Genomic DNA, 16,305 nt, shown 5'->3' on the forward strand with positions numbered 1-16,305 from the left:
GAGAGACATGACAACTTCTGATGGAAGCTAAGATCAGGCCTACTCAGTCAAAGGGGCAAGGAGTGTCATAGCCGGGGAAGAAGTGTTACAGAAGGGCTCTTGGTGGGGGGGCAGAGATAAGGCACATGGGGCATTTCCAAGTACTGCCTAACAAACAAAAAAAAGAACAAAATGAAAACCAATCCAGCAACATAGACATACACAGGAGGATTTATATGTGGAGAAAAAGGTCAGAGAGAAGCATTCTCACAGCAGGTATTAGGAACATTCCATAGCTTTTCCCATCAAACTAGATGGCAAAGCTATAGGACACCAATGGTAAACCCCACCACAGAATGTGTAGCATTGCTGTGCCCAGCACCATGTATTTTTAAAATTAAATTATTTGCCAGCTTCCAGGGAAGGAGGACTGAACGGAGAAACCATCATCCATAGCAAGAAGATCTTCGCATTTACTTCAAACATGCTGGTTCATTGAAACATACACTTTGCAATCCACTTATAGCCTCCTGTCCCAGAATGGAATCTTACTTTATCGTCAGAGCGCCAGTTAGCTCCACTGTTGCTAACGGTTGGTCAGCATTTTCCACCCTCACTTTGTTATATCGCCCACTCAAAGACAACATGGCATATACATAAGCTTGGAAGGATTTGATTTTTATTGGTCAATGTCCATAAATGTCAATTTTACCATACACAAACATATGAAAAAAATATTTCCATTGATAACTGAAATTTACAGATAAGCCAAGTAAGTTCTCAAGCAGCATTTTCTTATCAGGGTTTGATATAAGGATATTTATTTTGTATTATTTCAACATATGATGTTGTCAATTTGTTTTAATGGCTATAAAGCTTTAACTTTTTGAATCTCTGTCTACTCTTAATTGTCTTCTCCCCGCCCCCATTTTCTGACCCACCCCCATAATTTCCTGCAATTGTCAATATTTAAATCAAAAACATGCTAAAAATCCGTAATTTTGCGCACCTGTAAAAAAAATCACTAAACTAGGAAAAAAATGCTTACAAATAAACATCAATATTATTTTAAAAAATAATCAAATTCTGCCAAGCCTATGTATGCAAGAACTATGGCTTGAAGCCATCTTTAACTGTGTCAGTGTAATTAATTAAAGTCAGTCTTGAGTTAAAGGGGAAGATAAGACCAAGTGGGTCTACGCCTTCATTCTACACAGGAAAAGCTTCCATTGACTAGGGATCAGACCCACTGTAAGTTCAGTGACTTCAAAAGTAACTGAAAACCAGCGTTTCTTTTTTTAAAAATGAGGTGTTGCTGCAATTCATGAGTAAAGAAACAAAGCTCTTAATATTTCAATTTAAACGAGGCAAGATAGAGAACAGCAATGCAAATGACAGTATCACGAATACATATTAACAACTTCTGCAAGAATGGTTAAAGGAAGCTGTTCCAATGTATGCCACACATGCATACGACAAAAACAAATTTAACTTGATCTTGGTCTACTGATACAATATCAGGAGCGTGAGGACTCATATCTTCCTGCAAATTAAAAAGCACCCTCCCCTCAAGTAACCACCATAAAAAGTAATAAACAAATTCAATTCTACAAAAAGCAAACACCAAGAGAACATTACATAGTATTAACAAGAGGGAAATTTAGTGTTAAGGCTAAAATTTTGTCTTCCCCCTCCCTACAGAAGGGGTATCGATATCAGATGATCTTACATGTCACATATGCTACAATACTTAATCATGCATTGATTAAAGTCGAATTTCAGCCTTACCTCTGAATTTCTATACATTTGTGGGCTACTGTCCAACTCTTTATTATGATATTAACACTGATTTTGTGGTGTAACAATTAAAAAGATCACACAGAACAGATAGCAAACAGAACTCTGAAGCAAAATTATTTCCATTCTTTCATGGGATGCCAAGCAGGATTGGATTCACCGCTGACTTCCATATCAGCTGAACAACTTTCACCCTGAAAAAGAAAAATCAATCATAATCACAAGGACTCTTCTACACATATTCATGGTTTCAGCTGTTAAGAAAAAGAAAAGCCTTTTGAAATCTAATACATTTTAATAACTACGTGTAGGTTATAAAGTTCTTTTAAAAAGCACTTTATGAAATCCAGATTCCTTGGTGAATGTTTATTATCCAATTATGAAAGCAAACCATGACTGATGGGTCTTAAAAATATATAATTAGGCAAAATGTTCTCTGTGAAGTGACAGATATACAAAACCCATCCCCTCACATTTTTCATGATTTCATACATTAAATAAATACCTGGGATGAAAAAGGGAAAGATTTACAGTGGTTATTTTCTTACGGTTATCTAAGAATTCCTTGGACCTGATTCACACTGCTTTACTCCAACTGTATACCCATGTAATTCCATTAGAATCACTTGAGTTCATTAGCATACTATTGCTATATAACAGTGAATCAGGTCCTTCCTGTCTACTTCATGCACATACAAAACATGGTAGAACAGTAGTGCACGGAAATTAAGTGCTGGGTTTTGTAACAAACCCAAGTAGTGCTAGGGTTCACCTAACAAGGTTTTTGGAAGTCTTTGGATAATTTCTATCCCCATTCCCACACTCCCCGCAACAGGCCTAATGTCCTAACTGACTTTTAGATTTCTTTTATGATAGGTGGGGATATGAGATGTTCTCCCCTTCTTCTTCAATCTCTCCATGAGATAGCCAGCTGCCCGCATGACATTACCTACAATGGTAGAAAGGGAAGAGGAGCAGGGAGGGAGGGTCAAACACCTCTTTCACTGACAGGAATTATGGAGGAGAGTCAGTTTATTATCTAGTGTACTGGATGGCATCCCAACTTGAAGGACCAGATTTCTTCTTTGTTGGGAAGCAGTTCTGGGAGCTGTTTTGTGTCTAGACAAGATCCACAGGTACAAGGTACCATGTGTGCAAGAATAAGATTAGTTTTAAAACACCAGTTTCCAAGTGGAGCAGATGAATTTAATGAACCCCAAAATGAAGAGCTCATGAAGATTATAAATGTTTCTCACCTTAAAATCTGTTAATCTAGTTTGACTTCCTGCATAACACAGGCCATAGAATTTCATCCAGTGATTCCTGAATCAAGTTCAATTACTTATTATTGAACTAGAGCAGGGGCGGGCAAACTTTTTGGCCTGAGGGCCGAATCGGGTTTAGAAAATTGTATGGAGGGCCGGTTAGGGGAGGGGGGTGTGGCCCGCAGGCCCCCCCCCCCATCAGCCCTCCCCCTGCTTCTCACCCCCTGACAGCCCCCCCGTCCTTCCCGGGATCCCTGCCCCATCCAACCACCCCTACTCTCTGTCCCCTGACCACCCCTAGAACCCCTGCCCCTGAGTGCCCCCCCCGTCCCGCTGCTCCATCCAACCACCCTTTCCTTCCTTACTGCCCCCCTGGGACCCCTGCCCCATCCAACCACCTCTTCTCCCTGTCCCCTGACTGCCCCCGGAACCACTGCCCCTGACTGCCGCCCGCTGCCCCATCCAACCCCCACTCCTTCTGGACTGCCCCCCGGAACCTCTTCCCCCATTCAACGCCCCTGTTCCCCATCCTCTGACTGCTCCGACCCCTATCCACTGCCCCACCCCCTGACCACCCCCCCAAACTCCCCTGCCCTCTATCCAACCCTCCTTGCCCCCTTACCACGCAGCACAGAGCACCAGGTCAGACCGGGCTCTGCAGCTGCGCTGCCCCAGGAGCTTGCAGCCCTGCCGTGCCGCCCAGAGCATTGCACCAGTGGTGCAGTGAGCTGAGCCTGCGGGGGAGGGGGAGTAGCAGGGGAGCAGCCTGGGGCAAGCCTCCAGGGCCAGGGGCTGGGCAGGAGGGTCCCGTGGGCCGGATGTGGCCCACAGGCTGTAGTTTGCCCACCTCTGAACTAGAGTGTCTGGGGCAAGCCAGGAGGATACCAAATAGACTGCTGTTTGGACCCATCTTTACTAACTGTCTAGTCATACCAGCATACAGCTGTCTGATACAGACAGCAGAACCTGTGTGCCTACTTTTTTTGGTTTGCAGCATAGAAAGTATTTTTTTTTGCAGCATAGAAAGTATTCAACTCTATTACAGATCATGGTCGTGACATAGGCTGTAACATATTTCCCTTATCTAATTCTATAACCATTTTATCCCACCCAAAAATGGTGGTATGAGAACACAAATACACTATATGTGCCAGACTGACTGTGGACTGGCATTTTAGACAGGTTTCTAGAAGTTCAATGGCTGGCTAATCCAGAAAGCCACACCCATTAATGATGTGAAGGGCAGCAAATGGGGAAGCCATTACTCACCATGATGGGAAATTTAAGGTGGGGGTGAAAATTCCAGCTCTGTTTCCCCCTCCCCCATAAAACAAACTTATTGTACAAGAAACCTTCATAAAAAGCTATCATAATGAAACAATAAAGAATGGAGGGAGGGAGCAAGGAAGGAGGTATAGTATTTTTGATGAGATGTACAACCAAAGGTTTGTCCACTTATCACATATCCAGCTCTGAATTCATCTGGAATCCAGCTCTTTATTCATTATTCCTCTAATGAATAGAGTAATTGCTCTGTGTAGTTTCTACAGCACTGATTCAACAACGAATTTAAAGTATGTGCTTAACTTTAAGCTCATGCTTATATCCCACTGAGGCCACTGGCATTTAAACGTGAACTCAAGTACCACACAGTTTAAATTTGTGAAACATTGAGATCCTGTGGCATGAAAGACACTAGATAAATGTAAGCTATACTCAGAAATCAAGAAGAGGTTCCTCACCCTGCACAGTAACTAGTTCTTCAAGATGTATGTTCCTATGGGTGCACCTCTTGATCACAGATTTTCCCTTAGCAGTGTCCATTCAGCTATCTATACAACCTCACACTGCACAACGAGGATACATAGGGCTGCACAGGCAAGCCACCCTCAGCAGTTCCTTCTCTATCCAAATGTCAAAGAACAGTCCAAATCAGAGAAGGGCAGGCGGTGGAACACCCATAGGGACACATCTTGAAGAGCTACAATTAGTGTACAGGGTGAGTCACCTCTTCAAGTAGTGTCTCCGTGGATTCTTCACTTCAGGTGACTCCCAAGGAGTATCCCCACAGGGAGGAGGGAGCTTCAGAATGGAGTCCAGGTCTGAAGACAGTACCACATTACCAAGCACCACATCCCATCTGGCAGCATGGATCAAGGCATAATATTTAGAAAAAGCATGCCCTAAGGCCCAGGTAGCAGCTCTACATATCTCAGACATTGGAATGATTTTGAATAAAGCTGTGGATGTTGCTTCTGATCCCATAGAGTGTGCTATTATCCCCAGGGTGGGCAGAGCACCCACTGTGTCATAGCAAATTACCACACACCCAGAGATCCATCTTGAAAGTCTCTGGGCAGAGACTGAGAATCTCCTGGATCTCTCTGCAATGGAGACAAACAGTCTAGGTGATTTCCAAAACAGCTAGTTCCTACCTAGATAGAAGGCTAACGCCCATCTAACATCTCAAGTATGAAAGCAGGTCTCCAGCTGAGACTTACGTGGTTTTGGGAAAAACACCAGTAGATGAATGGACTCAGTAAGATGAAAATCCAACAGCACTTTAGGTACAACAGTGAAAGATACCGCAAATGGGCGGGGGGAGGGGCTGCCATCAAGGCCCCAATTTCACCAACCCTACAGGCCAACTTGATAGCTACTAGAAAAGACCTTCTTCACAGATAAATGAAGTAAGGATCAGGTTGCCATAGACTGAAACGGAGGTCTTATGAGATATTTGAGTACCAGGTTGAGAACCCAAGTTGGAGTGGGATCCTTAACCCGGAGGTAGAAGCTCCCTAAAATGTTGAGGGCACAAGGTGAGCAAATATGGAAAGTCCTCCTAGTGAAGGATGAAATGTCGATACTGCGGCCAGGTGAACCTTAAATCGAGATAATTGATAACCCTGATTTCTTTAGATCCAGCAGGTAATCCAGCATGGCTGTAAGCGAGGTGGATGTAGGCACAAGTCAGCGATGGTGACATCACTGGTTGGATCTTTTCCATTTCTGAAGATAAGTTAGTAGAGTTGATTCCATTCTGTTGTTTAGTAATACTTGTTGTACGTCTGTTGAGCAGGTGGACTCCAATCCTATAAGCCACGTGGAAGTCATGCTCAGAGGCGGAGGACTCCTAGGTTGGGGTGAAGCACATGACCTGCATACTGGGAGAGGAGAGGAGGGGTGGTTGAAAGCTTGAACACCAGATGGACAACAAGTGAAGCAGGTGAGGATACTAAGCTTGTCTCAGCCATGTCAGTACTATAAAAATAAGCCTGGCCTTGTCCTGTCTGATCTTGTTCATCGCTCTTAATATTAGCAGTATTGGAGAGAATGCATGGAAGTTCAACTCCCATTTATAGTCCTGGGAGAAGCTCCTCTGAGCACACGGGCTGTGAAATTCTGGACTCCAGGAGAGTAAACGGTTGATATCTGAATCTGATGGGCTATATACCATTTCCATAAATTTATAGCATTGGTGTACAGGGTGGGGAATCTTGTTCCTCCCTGTTTGCTGATAAAAAACATGTAAGCCACATTGTCATGATCCTGATTGATCTGCCCCGATAAGGGGTAGGAACCGAAGGCAGGCATTCCTGACTGCTCTGAATTCCAACAGGCTGACATGGAAACTGGTTTCCTCAGGCCATTCAGGTATGCTCCCCAATAGTGATGCATCCGTTCACAATTATTGTTGGATCAGGGCAACGAAAGGGATGTCTCCACAAATCAAATCAAACACTGAGTTGATTTTTGAGCCAATCTAAGGAATTCTTCAACTGGAGGGGAACCATGACCTGTTTGACCAGGCTGTGTCAGGTTGATGAATAGGTCCTCCTGAGCCAGCCCAGGCATAATCTTGCATGCTCAGTCACAAAGGTGCAATCAGCCATATGATCTAGGAGCTGTAAACAGTTCCTTATTGTACAGGGGCTTCCTTGAATTGTTCCAACCATCCAGATCAGACACAGTTATGAGCCTGTCTGTGGTAAGGTAAGCCCTGGCTGCCGACAAATCCAAGTACTCCCCTCTGAATTGTATTCTCTGTACAGGTTCTAATATGGATTTTTTTTATATCTATATATAAAATATATATATATATATATTTAGCTGCAGACCCAACTCCTGGAAGAGAGAAAGGGCCATCTGGGTACAAGTCAGTACTGCTTCATAAGGTCAGCCCCTGAGTAGCCAATTGTTCAAATATAGGAAGACTAAAATAGTTTCTCACCAAAGGTAAGCAGTTACTGTGGCTAGAATCTTTGAGAATAGGGAAGTACTCAGTATCAAAAATTATCCTGGCCCATGGTAAAACGCTGGTATTTCCTGTGGGGCGCAGGGAGCGTATCACTATATGGAAATAAGTGACCTGTAGGTCGAGGGCCAAAAACCAATCTCCAGCCTCTAGATAAGGAATTATAGCTGCCAGAGTCACTATCCTAAACTTCTGAGACTTTACGAATTTGTTCAGTGGTCTCAGATCCAAGATCCAGCTCCACCCTATGTCTTTCTATGGCAAGAAGAAATACTTGGAGTAAAACCCTTTCCCCATGTGAGGGGATGGACTGGCTTTATTGCTCCTAAATTTAGAAGAAGATAGTGCACTTCTTGTCTCAGTATAGTCTTGTGAGACGGGTGCCTGAAGGACATGGACTAGTTGGGGGGAGGGACAAAATAAATGATACAGTCTGATGTTATGACCTCAGACCCACTTCTCTGTTGTAATATGCCACCAAGCCAGATGGAAATGGGAAAGGTGGTCTACAAAGGTGGGGAAGTGGGTAAGTGGTTGCCCCTCGTGAACTAGAGGTGAGGGAGAAATCAAACTTTCGACTGACCCATCAAAATTGCTGTTTCAATGATGACTGGGTACTCACTGAAGGAGAGGAAGTAGCTCTCTCTCTCTCTGGAATTTTTGTCTTTTCCTAGCAAGTTCAGTGGTACTGCGAAATCCTGAGAACTGGGTATGACAATCTTTCGGCAGTTTGGGATGTACTAAATCTGCTTTTGTTCGCAGCAGTGTATATATATCCAAAAATCTTAATGTGGCCCTGGAGTCCTTTAGTGTATGCAGGGATTCATCCATGATCTCCAAGAAGAGCTTCCAACCATCAAACAAGAGGTCCTCAGCACTGTTTTGAACCTCCTTCAGGAACCCAGAGAGCTGGAGCTATGACACCATGAGCATAATAACCGCTGTGGAGATGGATCTGGCAGCAGTGTCCGCGGCATCAACGGACTCTTGAAGAGAGGTTCTGGCTAACAACTGACCTTCTGCAATGATGGCCTGAAAATGTTCTCTATGCTCCTGCGGAAGATGTTCAATGAAAGCAGCAAATTTATTACAGTCCATGAAGTTGTACTTGGCCATGATCACCTGATTGTTTGTGATCCAAAATTAGAGGGTCACAGATAAGTAGAACTTTCTGCCAAAAAGGTCTCACCTCTTTTGGTCTTTGTCATAAGTGGCAGACCTGGAGTAATGCTGTTTTCCCCACTCATTTACACCACCCACCACCAGGGAATTAGGTGGGAAAACACAAATCTGAGCCACTGGGAAGAACAGACTATTTCTTATCCTCCCATTTACAAGTTGGTAGGATGGCGGCAGAAGTTTGCCACACAGTCTTTGCTGGATCCAGGAGTGCTTCATTAATGGGTAGCATAACCCAGGTGGATGTTGCCTGTTGTAGAATGTCCAGCTGCTTGTGCTGCGAGTCCTAGATCTATTCTTGAGCTATAAGAAGGGAGTCAGCCACCTTCTTCACAAGGTCCTGGAACTGGAGAAGACTGTCAGCCATAGACGGTTGCAGAGGCATGACTACCTTGTCTGGAGACAAGAATGAAATGGGAGTTTGAAGAGCAGCCTCCTTAACCACCCTAGCCTCCTGTTCCTCAAATGTTTCCTCACACTGGAAGGTTGGTTGGGGAGGACTGTGCAGCTCTACCACCTTCATTCCCCAGAGCCAAAGGTCTGGCAAACTGCTGCCAATATGCAGCCCAAGGGTCCCAGTATAGCCATTGGGGAGGTTCCTTGCTACTGGTTCCTGGCATTACCTTTGAACAAGGAATTGGCACGGAAGAGGCAAGCTGAACTGGAAGCTAAGACTGGGGAGAAACTGGCATAGAAACCAGAATATAGAGGCGCAGGACCAGTTGGTGGCATATAAAGGAGGCAGTACATGGCAAGTGGGATTGGGAGGCAGTTGGCCCACTGGTGGGGGTAGGAGTGTAGACATGGTTCAGTTATGGGAAGGGAGAGAAAAAACTGCAGCAAACGGGGGTGGTGAAAGTTCTGAATGAAAGAAAAATACTTGTCTTTATAAGCTGAGTATACAAAAAGTGTGCACATATGCATGCACCTGCACAGTATTATAGGGGCTGCTGCTAACAGCCCCTTTATTTAGACAGCCTAAAATGCTTCATTAGAAAGAATTCTTACTACCTTTTCTTTAGGAAGTTCTCACAACTCCATTGTTTGCAGCAGGCCTTGGATATTCAGCAGGGGAAATTCCTTCACGCTTATGAAGTGCCTTTTCTTTGGCCCATGAAATTCCATTTAACTTTTGCTAAGATATAATTTGTTAAAAGTTGCTGTTTCCCTTCTCTTGCTTGCATTCTACAGAACAGGTCAAATGTTTAAAATTTCATCATAGGGGAAAAACATCATCTGCTCTGAAACGTATAAATTTCTCTTGAAAATTATCACCCATCTTTGAAGCTACTACAACTGCATGTGTTGTACTTGTTTACGTAAATATCGCAAAGTCTTTATACATCCCACTAAACCCTTTGTCTCAATGCTACAATTGATCATTTGTGTATGAGAACACATCCTTATGCTTCTGCCTACCACCATGGCACTCCTACACGAAGAAAGACTCAGTTCCTATTTTGTTATCACAAGCATGATACTCACAGGGATTGTTACTGTGTGTTTCTGTCTTCCCAGTCTTGGCAAGTTTGGTTGAGTTCTGCTGTGCTTTGCTTTGCTCCTCCCCAGTTAGCAGGGCTTTTATTTCAGAGGGGATTTTCCCTTGGTCCATTGCCATGCACCACTGTTTGTACTGAAATATGCAAACACGTTAAGTACTAGTAAACTGGCAAGATCACATTAGCAGACAAAACAGAGCTGTAATCTTTACCTTCCGGTGTCTTCATTTAAGGTTAGAATGTACTAGGCTGGAGCCTTTTACATGATTGCTGATGAGTCAAGCACGTGTTCATGATTACACAACTGGCCTGAGCAAATCTTGCTTCAGTTAATAAAACTACTACTGGTGGCAGTGCTACATACTACAATACAGTAATTAAACTGCAAGGAACACTGTAAGCTTTTGCTGGCATGTCAATAGCCAGAATACTCTTCCAGCTCACCACCTTTTAAAGCAACGATTTCATATGAATCTAATGCTGGTGGATACTCAGGAGTTCTTTTCTGGTACTCTGCACGCCAGAATTATGGGAAGCTTCCCTTCCTTTCAGCCACATCATAAACTGATTAAAACTCCCTCATGAACAGGCTACAAAACATACAAACTTTTTTTGGTTCTCAGGGACAGAGGGATGGGAAAGTAGAGGTTACCAACCTAACCTCTGCTGATTAAACTATGAATAAAAGCTACCAATCAAAGAAGAGAAAGTAAAGGATTGTTGTTGGACTATCCACTGATTCTTAAACAAAGTTGATTATTTTGGGTAACTCAGAACACAGCCTACTAAAGACTAAATTTCCAACCAAAGCCTCCATGTTTCAAGCTCACTTTTGGCCACCAACTAACTGTGCCTGCAAAAGTGTGCATACACCCATTTCGTGCACACAATGAGAACTAGACAGCTGAGCAACCAAGTACACAATCTACACATGCAAATACAATTTTGTGCATGGAGAGTCAGCCACATGCACAAAAGCAAAGGCTGGCTGAACATGTCTACAAACTACAGATGACTCTACATATCAATATTTCACTATGCCCCTTCCCAGCCCTTGAAATCAGACACTTTCCGAGATATAAGAAATAAGATTTTAAGATGACAAAATTTATGCACAGCAGTCACCTTGCTTACCTATATCTAGTACAAATATGACTAATCTTGTAAACTGCTTCTTATACCAGGATCATATTCAACATGTAAACCAAGCAAGCACTTAACATATTTGTTCTTGTGATTTTTACATTTCATGACCTAATCATGCTCTCATTTAAGTCAATAACAAAACTCTCAATGACTTCAATGAGAGCAGGATCTAGCCCAAACCCAGGTTTAGGTTAGAAGAAAATTCCTTACCATTTCCAGCTCTTCTCTAAGTGCACAGATTGCTCTCTCTCTGCTTGATACCAGCTCTTCCAGATACTGGTATCTCAGCTTCTTTCTTGCTCTGCATTCTCTTGCACTCTGACGACTTCTCTCAAGTTTTGCCTTCAAATCTATTTTGGCTGGTTTACGACCTCGTTTGCCTGGTTTCTTTACTTTGCCTCCGACCACCTATAAGGTGACAGTAAATTAAACTTCCATTCAGCTTGGGGGGAATAAGCATGAACTTCCTCCTGTTGTGCTGGATTTGCATAGCAAGAGGGGAGCCTACTGCTGGTAAATTTACCATGAAGGAATAAAAGTGGTGTATGAAAATCAAAACAGCAATATTCTATCAAATTCTCTGATGCCTCAAGTGTAGTCACTATTTTAGTTGATACTGGATAACAGAGGAAGAAGAGTTTACTTTTTATTTTCAGGGGCTGATGAAAGTAGTTAAACAGCAGCAGCAGTAACAAGGACTTCTTAATGTGAAGCACTGCTCAGGCAGCTGTACTGTGCGCTATATGACCTGGAGAACTATTTTGCAGAAGCACAAAAAGATCAATCAACTCACCAGCCAAGTATGAGGGCCTGTATCAACTGCCATTATGAACCATGACATGCAGTGAGGAATCCTGTCCACTAGGAATATTACAGAGCCCCAAAGTCAGAATGGAGTTTAGCATCTTAAATAGGAGTTTATGATTATATAATAATCCTAAAACTATTGTTTTAATAAAATTACAAGGTTGATTTCCAAATCAGATACAAATCATGGCTGCAGCTGAGCTTTGTAGGGTTTCATGCAGACATAAGTCTTAAAAAAAAAAATAAAAAAATCTATTCATCAATATGAGATAGAGCCACTTCTTGTTTCCAAAATACATTTTACAAAAGGAGTCTCAATCTATATACACAGACCTTTGCTTCTTAAGGTCAGCTCTGCAAAGTTTCACTCGCTCATGACAGATTTTTGTTTTTTCGATAGATGACAAAAGTATCATCTTCATAGAGACAGGAAGGTAAAGTAGATTGTCTGTGTTGGTAAGCTTTCACGATTTTCCAAAGCAGATCTTAAATGCTTTATTGATACACAGAACAGCAATATTGTAAAAGTTAATAAATTAAGAAATATTTCATGTTGCAGTTTCTCTATAATCTTGACTCCTCTCTCTCTCCCCCCCTTAGGCTTTTACGAGTCCATCTAACCATATATATATATTCTATAGATCTTCATCAAAAAGACAATAGTGTTATGATTTAAACCAAAAAACCATTGCCTCACTATAGCTATAACATTACATATAGCAACTTGAAATAATTGTATAGAGCTACAGCATATTCCTATTTTACAACTGTATACTGTAGCATCTTCCATCTCAAAATATATACACTTACGCTCATAGAGCAGGCATTGTCTTTTTGTTATGTGTTTGTACAATATCTATTATGGAGAGTTGGGAAATAAAGTGTTATGGCAATAAATAAAAAATAGTAATAATGCGGTACCACCAAAGTGCAGCCACCTCGATGACACAGATTAGCTATGCAACAGTGAGAAGTAGTAAATGTTGGCCATGGATACCAGAACAAAGCTCTATTCTTTCGAAGAGGGCCAAGTGATGTTCTTGCAAAACAGGCAGAACACCTCAGATGTTAAAGTTTCATACCTGAAAGCACACACACACACACACACACACACACCCCCACAGCAAATTATGTGACACGTTCTATTTATGTGCAACAGAAGAATGAAGGGCCAAGTTGACCCTGATGGGATTTGAAACCACAGTTCCAGGGAGTCTATTCTAACCCCAGTCCATCCCACGCGCATCCTCTTAGTCCTGATTCATTTCCAAAGGAATCTATGACAGATTTTAGTTAACTGGTAATTTGGTTACGTTTCCATTCCCAATTTCTATTCCATTCCACTCCCTCTCCTGTCCCAATACTGCTACCTCCACAGGAATTGAATGTATACTCCATGTGAAGTACCCAGCTACCATTACTGAATTAGGAGAATCTACTTTAAAATGTACTACATTTCAAATACAGCAGTGTGTAGAAAGGAATAATTTTTCTACCATTTACTCCTCAATTCCCCTCCCGACATATTTTGCTTCTAATGCAGAACGCGGCACCTAGATTTCTTTCAAACCCAATACCGGTGCTATTACATGGAGCTGCCTTGCAAATGTTTTGCTAGGCATGCAGCCCACGCTACCAACCAAAAAGAAACTCTCACTGTAGGGTGATTAGAATCCTTCAGTTTGATGAGCAGAGCACTGGGACTTTCCTCTACACCCAATACCTTCATGGATCCCTGGTTTGATTTTCCCAGATTTTAAAAACCTGTGATGAATACACCAGTTAGTACTGCACCTTTACCTTGCAATTCAGATGTAGCAATTTATGCACGCACTGTATTTTTCTTATAGGCAAGTGTTCAAATGTTCAAGTGTTACAGCAGGTTTTTATTGCATAACACAAACATTGTAGAACAAGTGATATCTGTGATTATCAAAGCAAGTTTGTTTTGTAGCATCACACAGTAAAAACAATTTATCACTAAGTGAACTCTTTCTAGAATAAAAAGTGGATTGGACAACAGAACTCATTCTTTATGTAGTGAAATGATTCAGCAATCACTTGGCAGCCTAATCCTATCCCCTCATATATTGCCTTTTCTAATTTATTCAGAAGTGGCTGCCTGCCCTGGGCAAACAGGGAAACACAGCGTACTTCATGAACTTCTATTGATTTTGAAACAAATATGATGAAGTCATAAGATCAGAAGAAAATTCAAATCCTTTGTCAAGTTTGAGCTGCAGAATGTTATTTTAACTGTTAAGTTCCCTGCACCCTTCCCATGACAGAAGACTCCAAAGCATGTTATTTAAGATTTCCTATTTTAAATTCAAATAAAAAATGCCAATGGAACAAAATTCATTCTCACATTCCTCCATTGATCTCACTAGGCTATACCTGTGGTAAATTTAACCCAAAGCAAAAAAAAGTTTTCTTAGCACCTTGTCAGACACAGTTATAATAATTGGCTGGTTTCCATGCAAACTAAATGTTTTGCTTCACTGCAATAACTAAGGCTTGGTTGCTTATTCCAATATGGCTTACTTGTATAATGCTTTATATGTTTGAAGTGCGACAGGAGTTATATATTATATTAAAATAAATAAATAAGAAGGGCCCCAGGCACTCAGAGTACATGGTCTTTTTTTACCTATCATCCAAAACACGATCATGGGACTGGAACATTAATATTCCCAAAGGAGATTCCAGAGTTTCTGGATATTACATTATCCCAGAGATCACATCTTAATGATCTAAAAAGAAAAGGAGTACTTGTGGCACCTTAGAGACTAACCAATTTATTTGAGCAAGCTCATGCTCAAATAAATTGGTTAGTCTCTAAGGTGCCACAAGTACTCCTTTTCTTTTTGCGAATACAGACTAACACGGCTGTTCCTCTGAAACCTGCCTTAATGATCTAAGCATCAGGTTTAAAACACTTAAGACTCTATGGAACCAGAAGAGAGATTTGCCTTTGTGTTCTTAAGCAAAAGCTTACCTCTTACACTGTTGTGCAATGTGCTTAGTTGGCTGCTGCCATATTTCCCAGGAGTGGCTACATTAAATTTCTGTGACACTGTACATACACAGTTTATGAAGCAGTTAGATTATCCTTTCACCTTGACAGACCTCTACTCATGCTACACAACACTTTTTATATTTTGGTACACTATTTGCCCTCCCTTCCAAGTTCTCTGATCACTTAAGTTGCCCTGTACATAGGGCTCTATCCACAGATGGGAGGGCAGCAGGCTCTGTCTTTAAGGTCACTACTCTCCTATGAGTTAGCCGCCACAATTGTGGTAATTTAAATTTGAAGCATCCTCCCCTCTGATTTGAGATGGATATCAACAATTCCATAATATTCTAATCTCCACACAGCCCAGGAAGAGTCTCAAGGTTTCAACCACAGGTTCTCACATGATTCTGCTCCACTTTGCACATAACCAGGTGATTTAATACAGTCCTGCTACCACAACAGGTATTTTTTTTTGGGAACACGGGTCTTTTTGTTCTTTACTGTAAATTTGAGCAACATGGCTAGAAAAAAATCTTGGTTAAATCCTTTGTATTACTGTCTCTTCCTTTACTTCCAGTTATGTTTGCTTAGTTGGTTGCTATGTTGATATGACAGCAGAGAATGACATAAGACAGTACTGCAAGCTGAATCCAGACATGGATGACAGAAAAAAAAAAAAACTCCCGAACTCCCTATTTGCTCTGAGTTAATATAGTATCAGGAGTTATTAGCATTCAGCAACTGTCTTTTTAAATAGTCGTGTGATCAAGAGCCAAAAGAGAAAGATCACCATTAGTAATCATAATAATGACATTATTTGTTGTAGCCGTGTTAGTTACAGGGTAGTAGAGAGACATAAGGTGGGTGAGGTAATATCTTCTTTTGGATTAACTTCTGTTGGTGATAGACAAGCTTCCGAGCTTGCACAGAGCTGAAGAAGAAGCTCTGTAACTCTCTCACCAACAGAAGTTGGCCCAATAAAAGATATTACCTCACCCACCTTATCAGTTTGTCAGAAATTCAAAAGAGTTTATGTTTCAGTTAATTTTTTTTTTTTTTTTGAAGATTTCAGCAACCAAGGAAAAATGTCTTCTCCCCTTTCTAATACCATATTGAGATCTTCATATCACTCTTGCTCATGAGAGGTATCTGAGTTCAGGGCATAGCTACTTGGCTTGGGAGGGATATAAAGACAGCAATCAGCTTTCTGAGAGGAGGAAAAAGGGCAAAAGACCAATGGGAAGAGACCTGGCAGAAACCCAAAGCAGCTATGCTAGATTCCAGAGGGAGCCATGTACAGAATCAGATTCCTCACTGGAAAGACAGATCAACAGGACATGCAGAATATGAGCACTGGTG

General features: G+C 41.7%; 1 protein-coding gene across 1 annotated transcript in view; it reads right to left on the reverse strand.

Annotated features, from left to right (window-relative positions):
• Nucleotides 1-641: 641 nt before the first annotated feature.
• Nucleotides 642-16,305, reverse strand: part of CREBL2 (cAMP responsive element binding protein like 2) — a 37,139-nt gene continuing 21,475 nt past the window's right edge. The window contains exons 2-4 of the mRNA XM_073315520.1: nucleotides 11,331-11,528; nucleotides 9,961-10,108; nucleotides 642-1,970 (exon numbers count right to left, since the gene is read on the reverse strand). Of these exons, the coding sequence (XP_073171621.1) occupies nucleotides 1,966-1,970; nucleotides 9,961-10,108; nucleotides 11,331-11,528 (351 nt within the window). The 3' untranslated portion in view covers nucleotides 642-1,965. The remainder of the gene's footprint in view (nucleotides 1,971-9,960; nucleotides 10,109-11,330; nucleotides 11,529-16,305) is intronic.

Source organism: Lepidochelys kempii, chromosome 1 (genome assembly GCF_965140265.1).
Source record: "Lepidochelys kempii isolate rLepKem1 chromosome 1, rLepKem1.hap2, whole genome shotgun sequence".
Classification (NCBI taxonomy): domain Eukaryota; kingdom Metazoa; phylum Chordata; order Testudines; family Cheloniidae; genus Lepidochelys; species Lepidochelys kempii.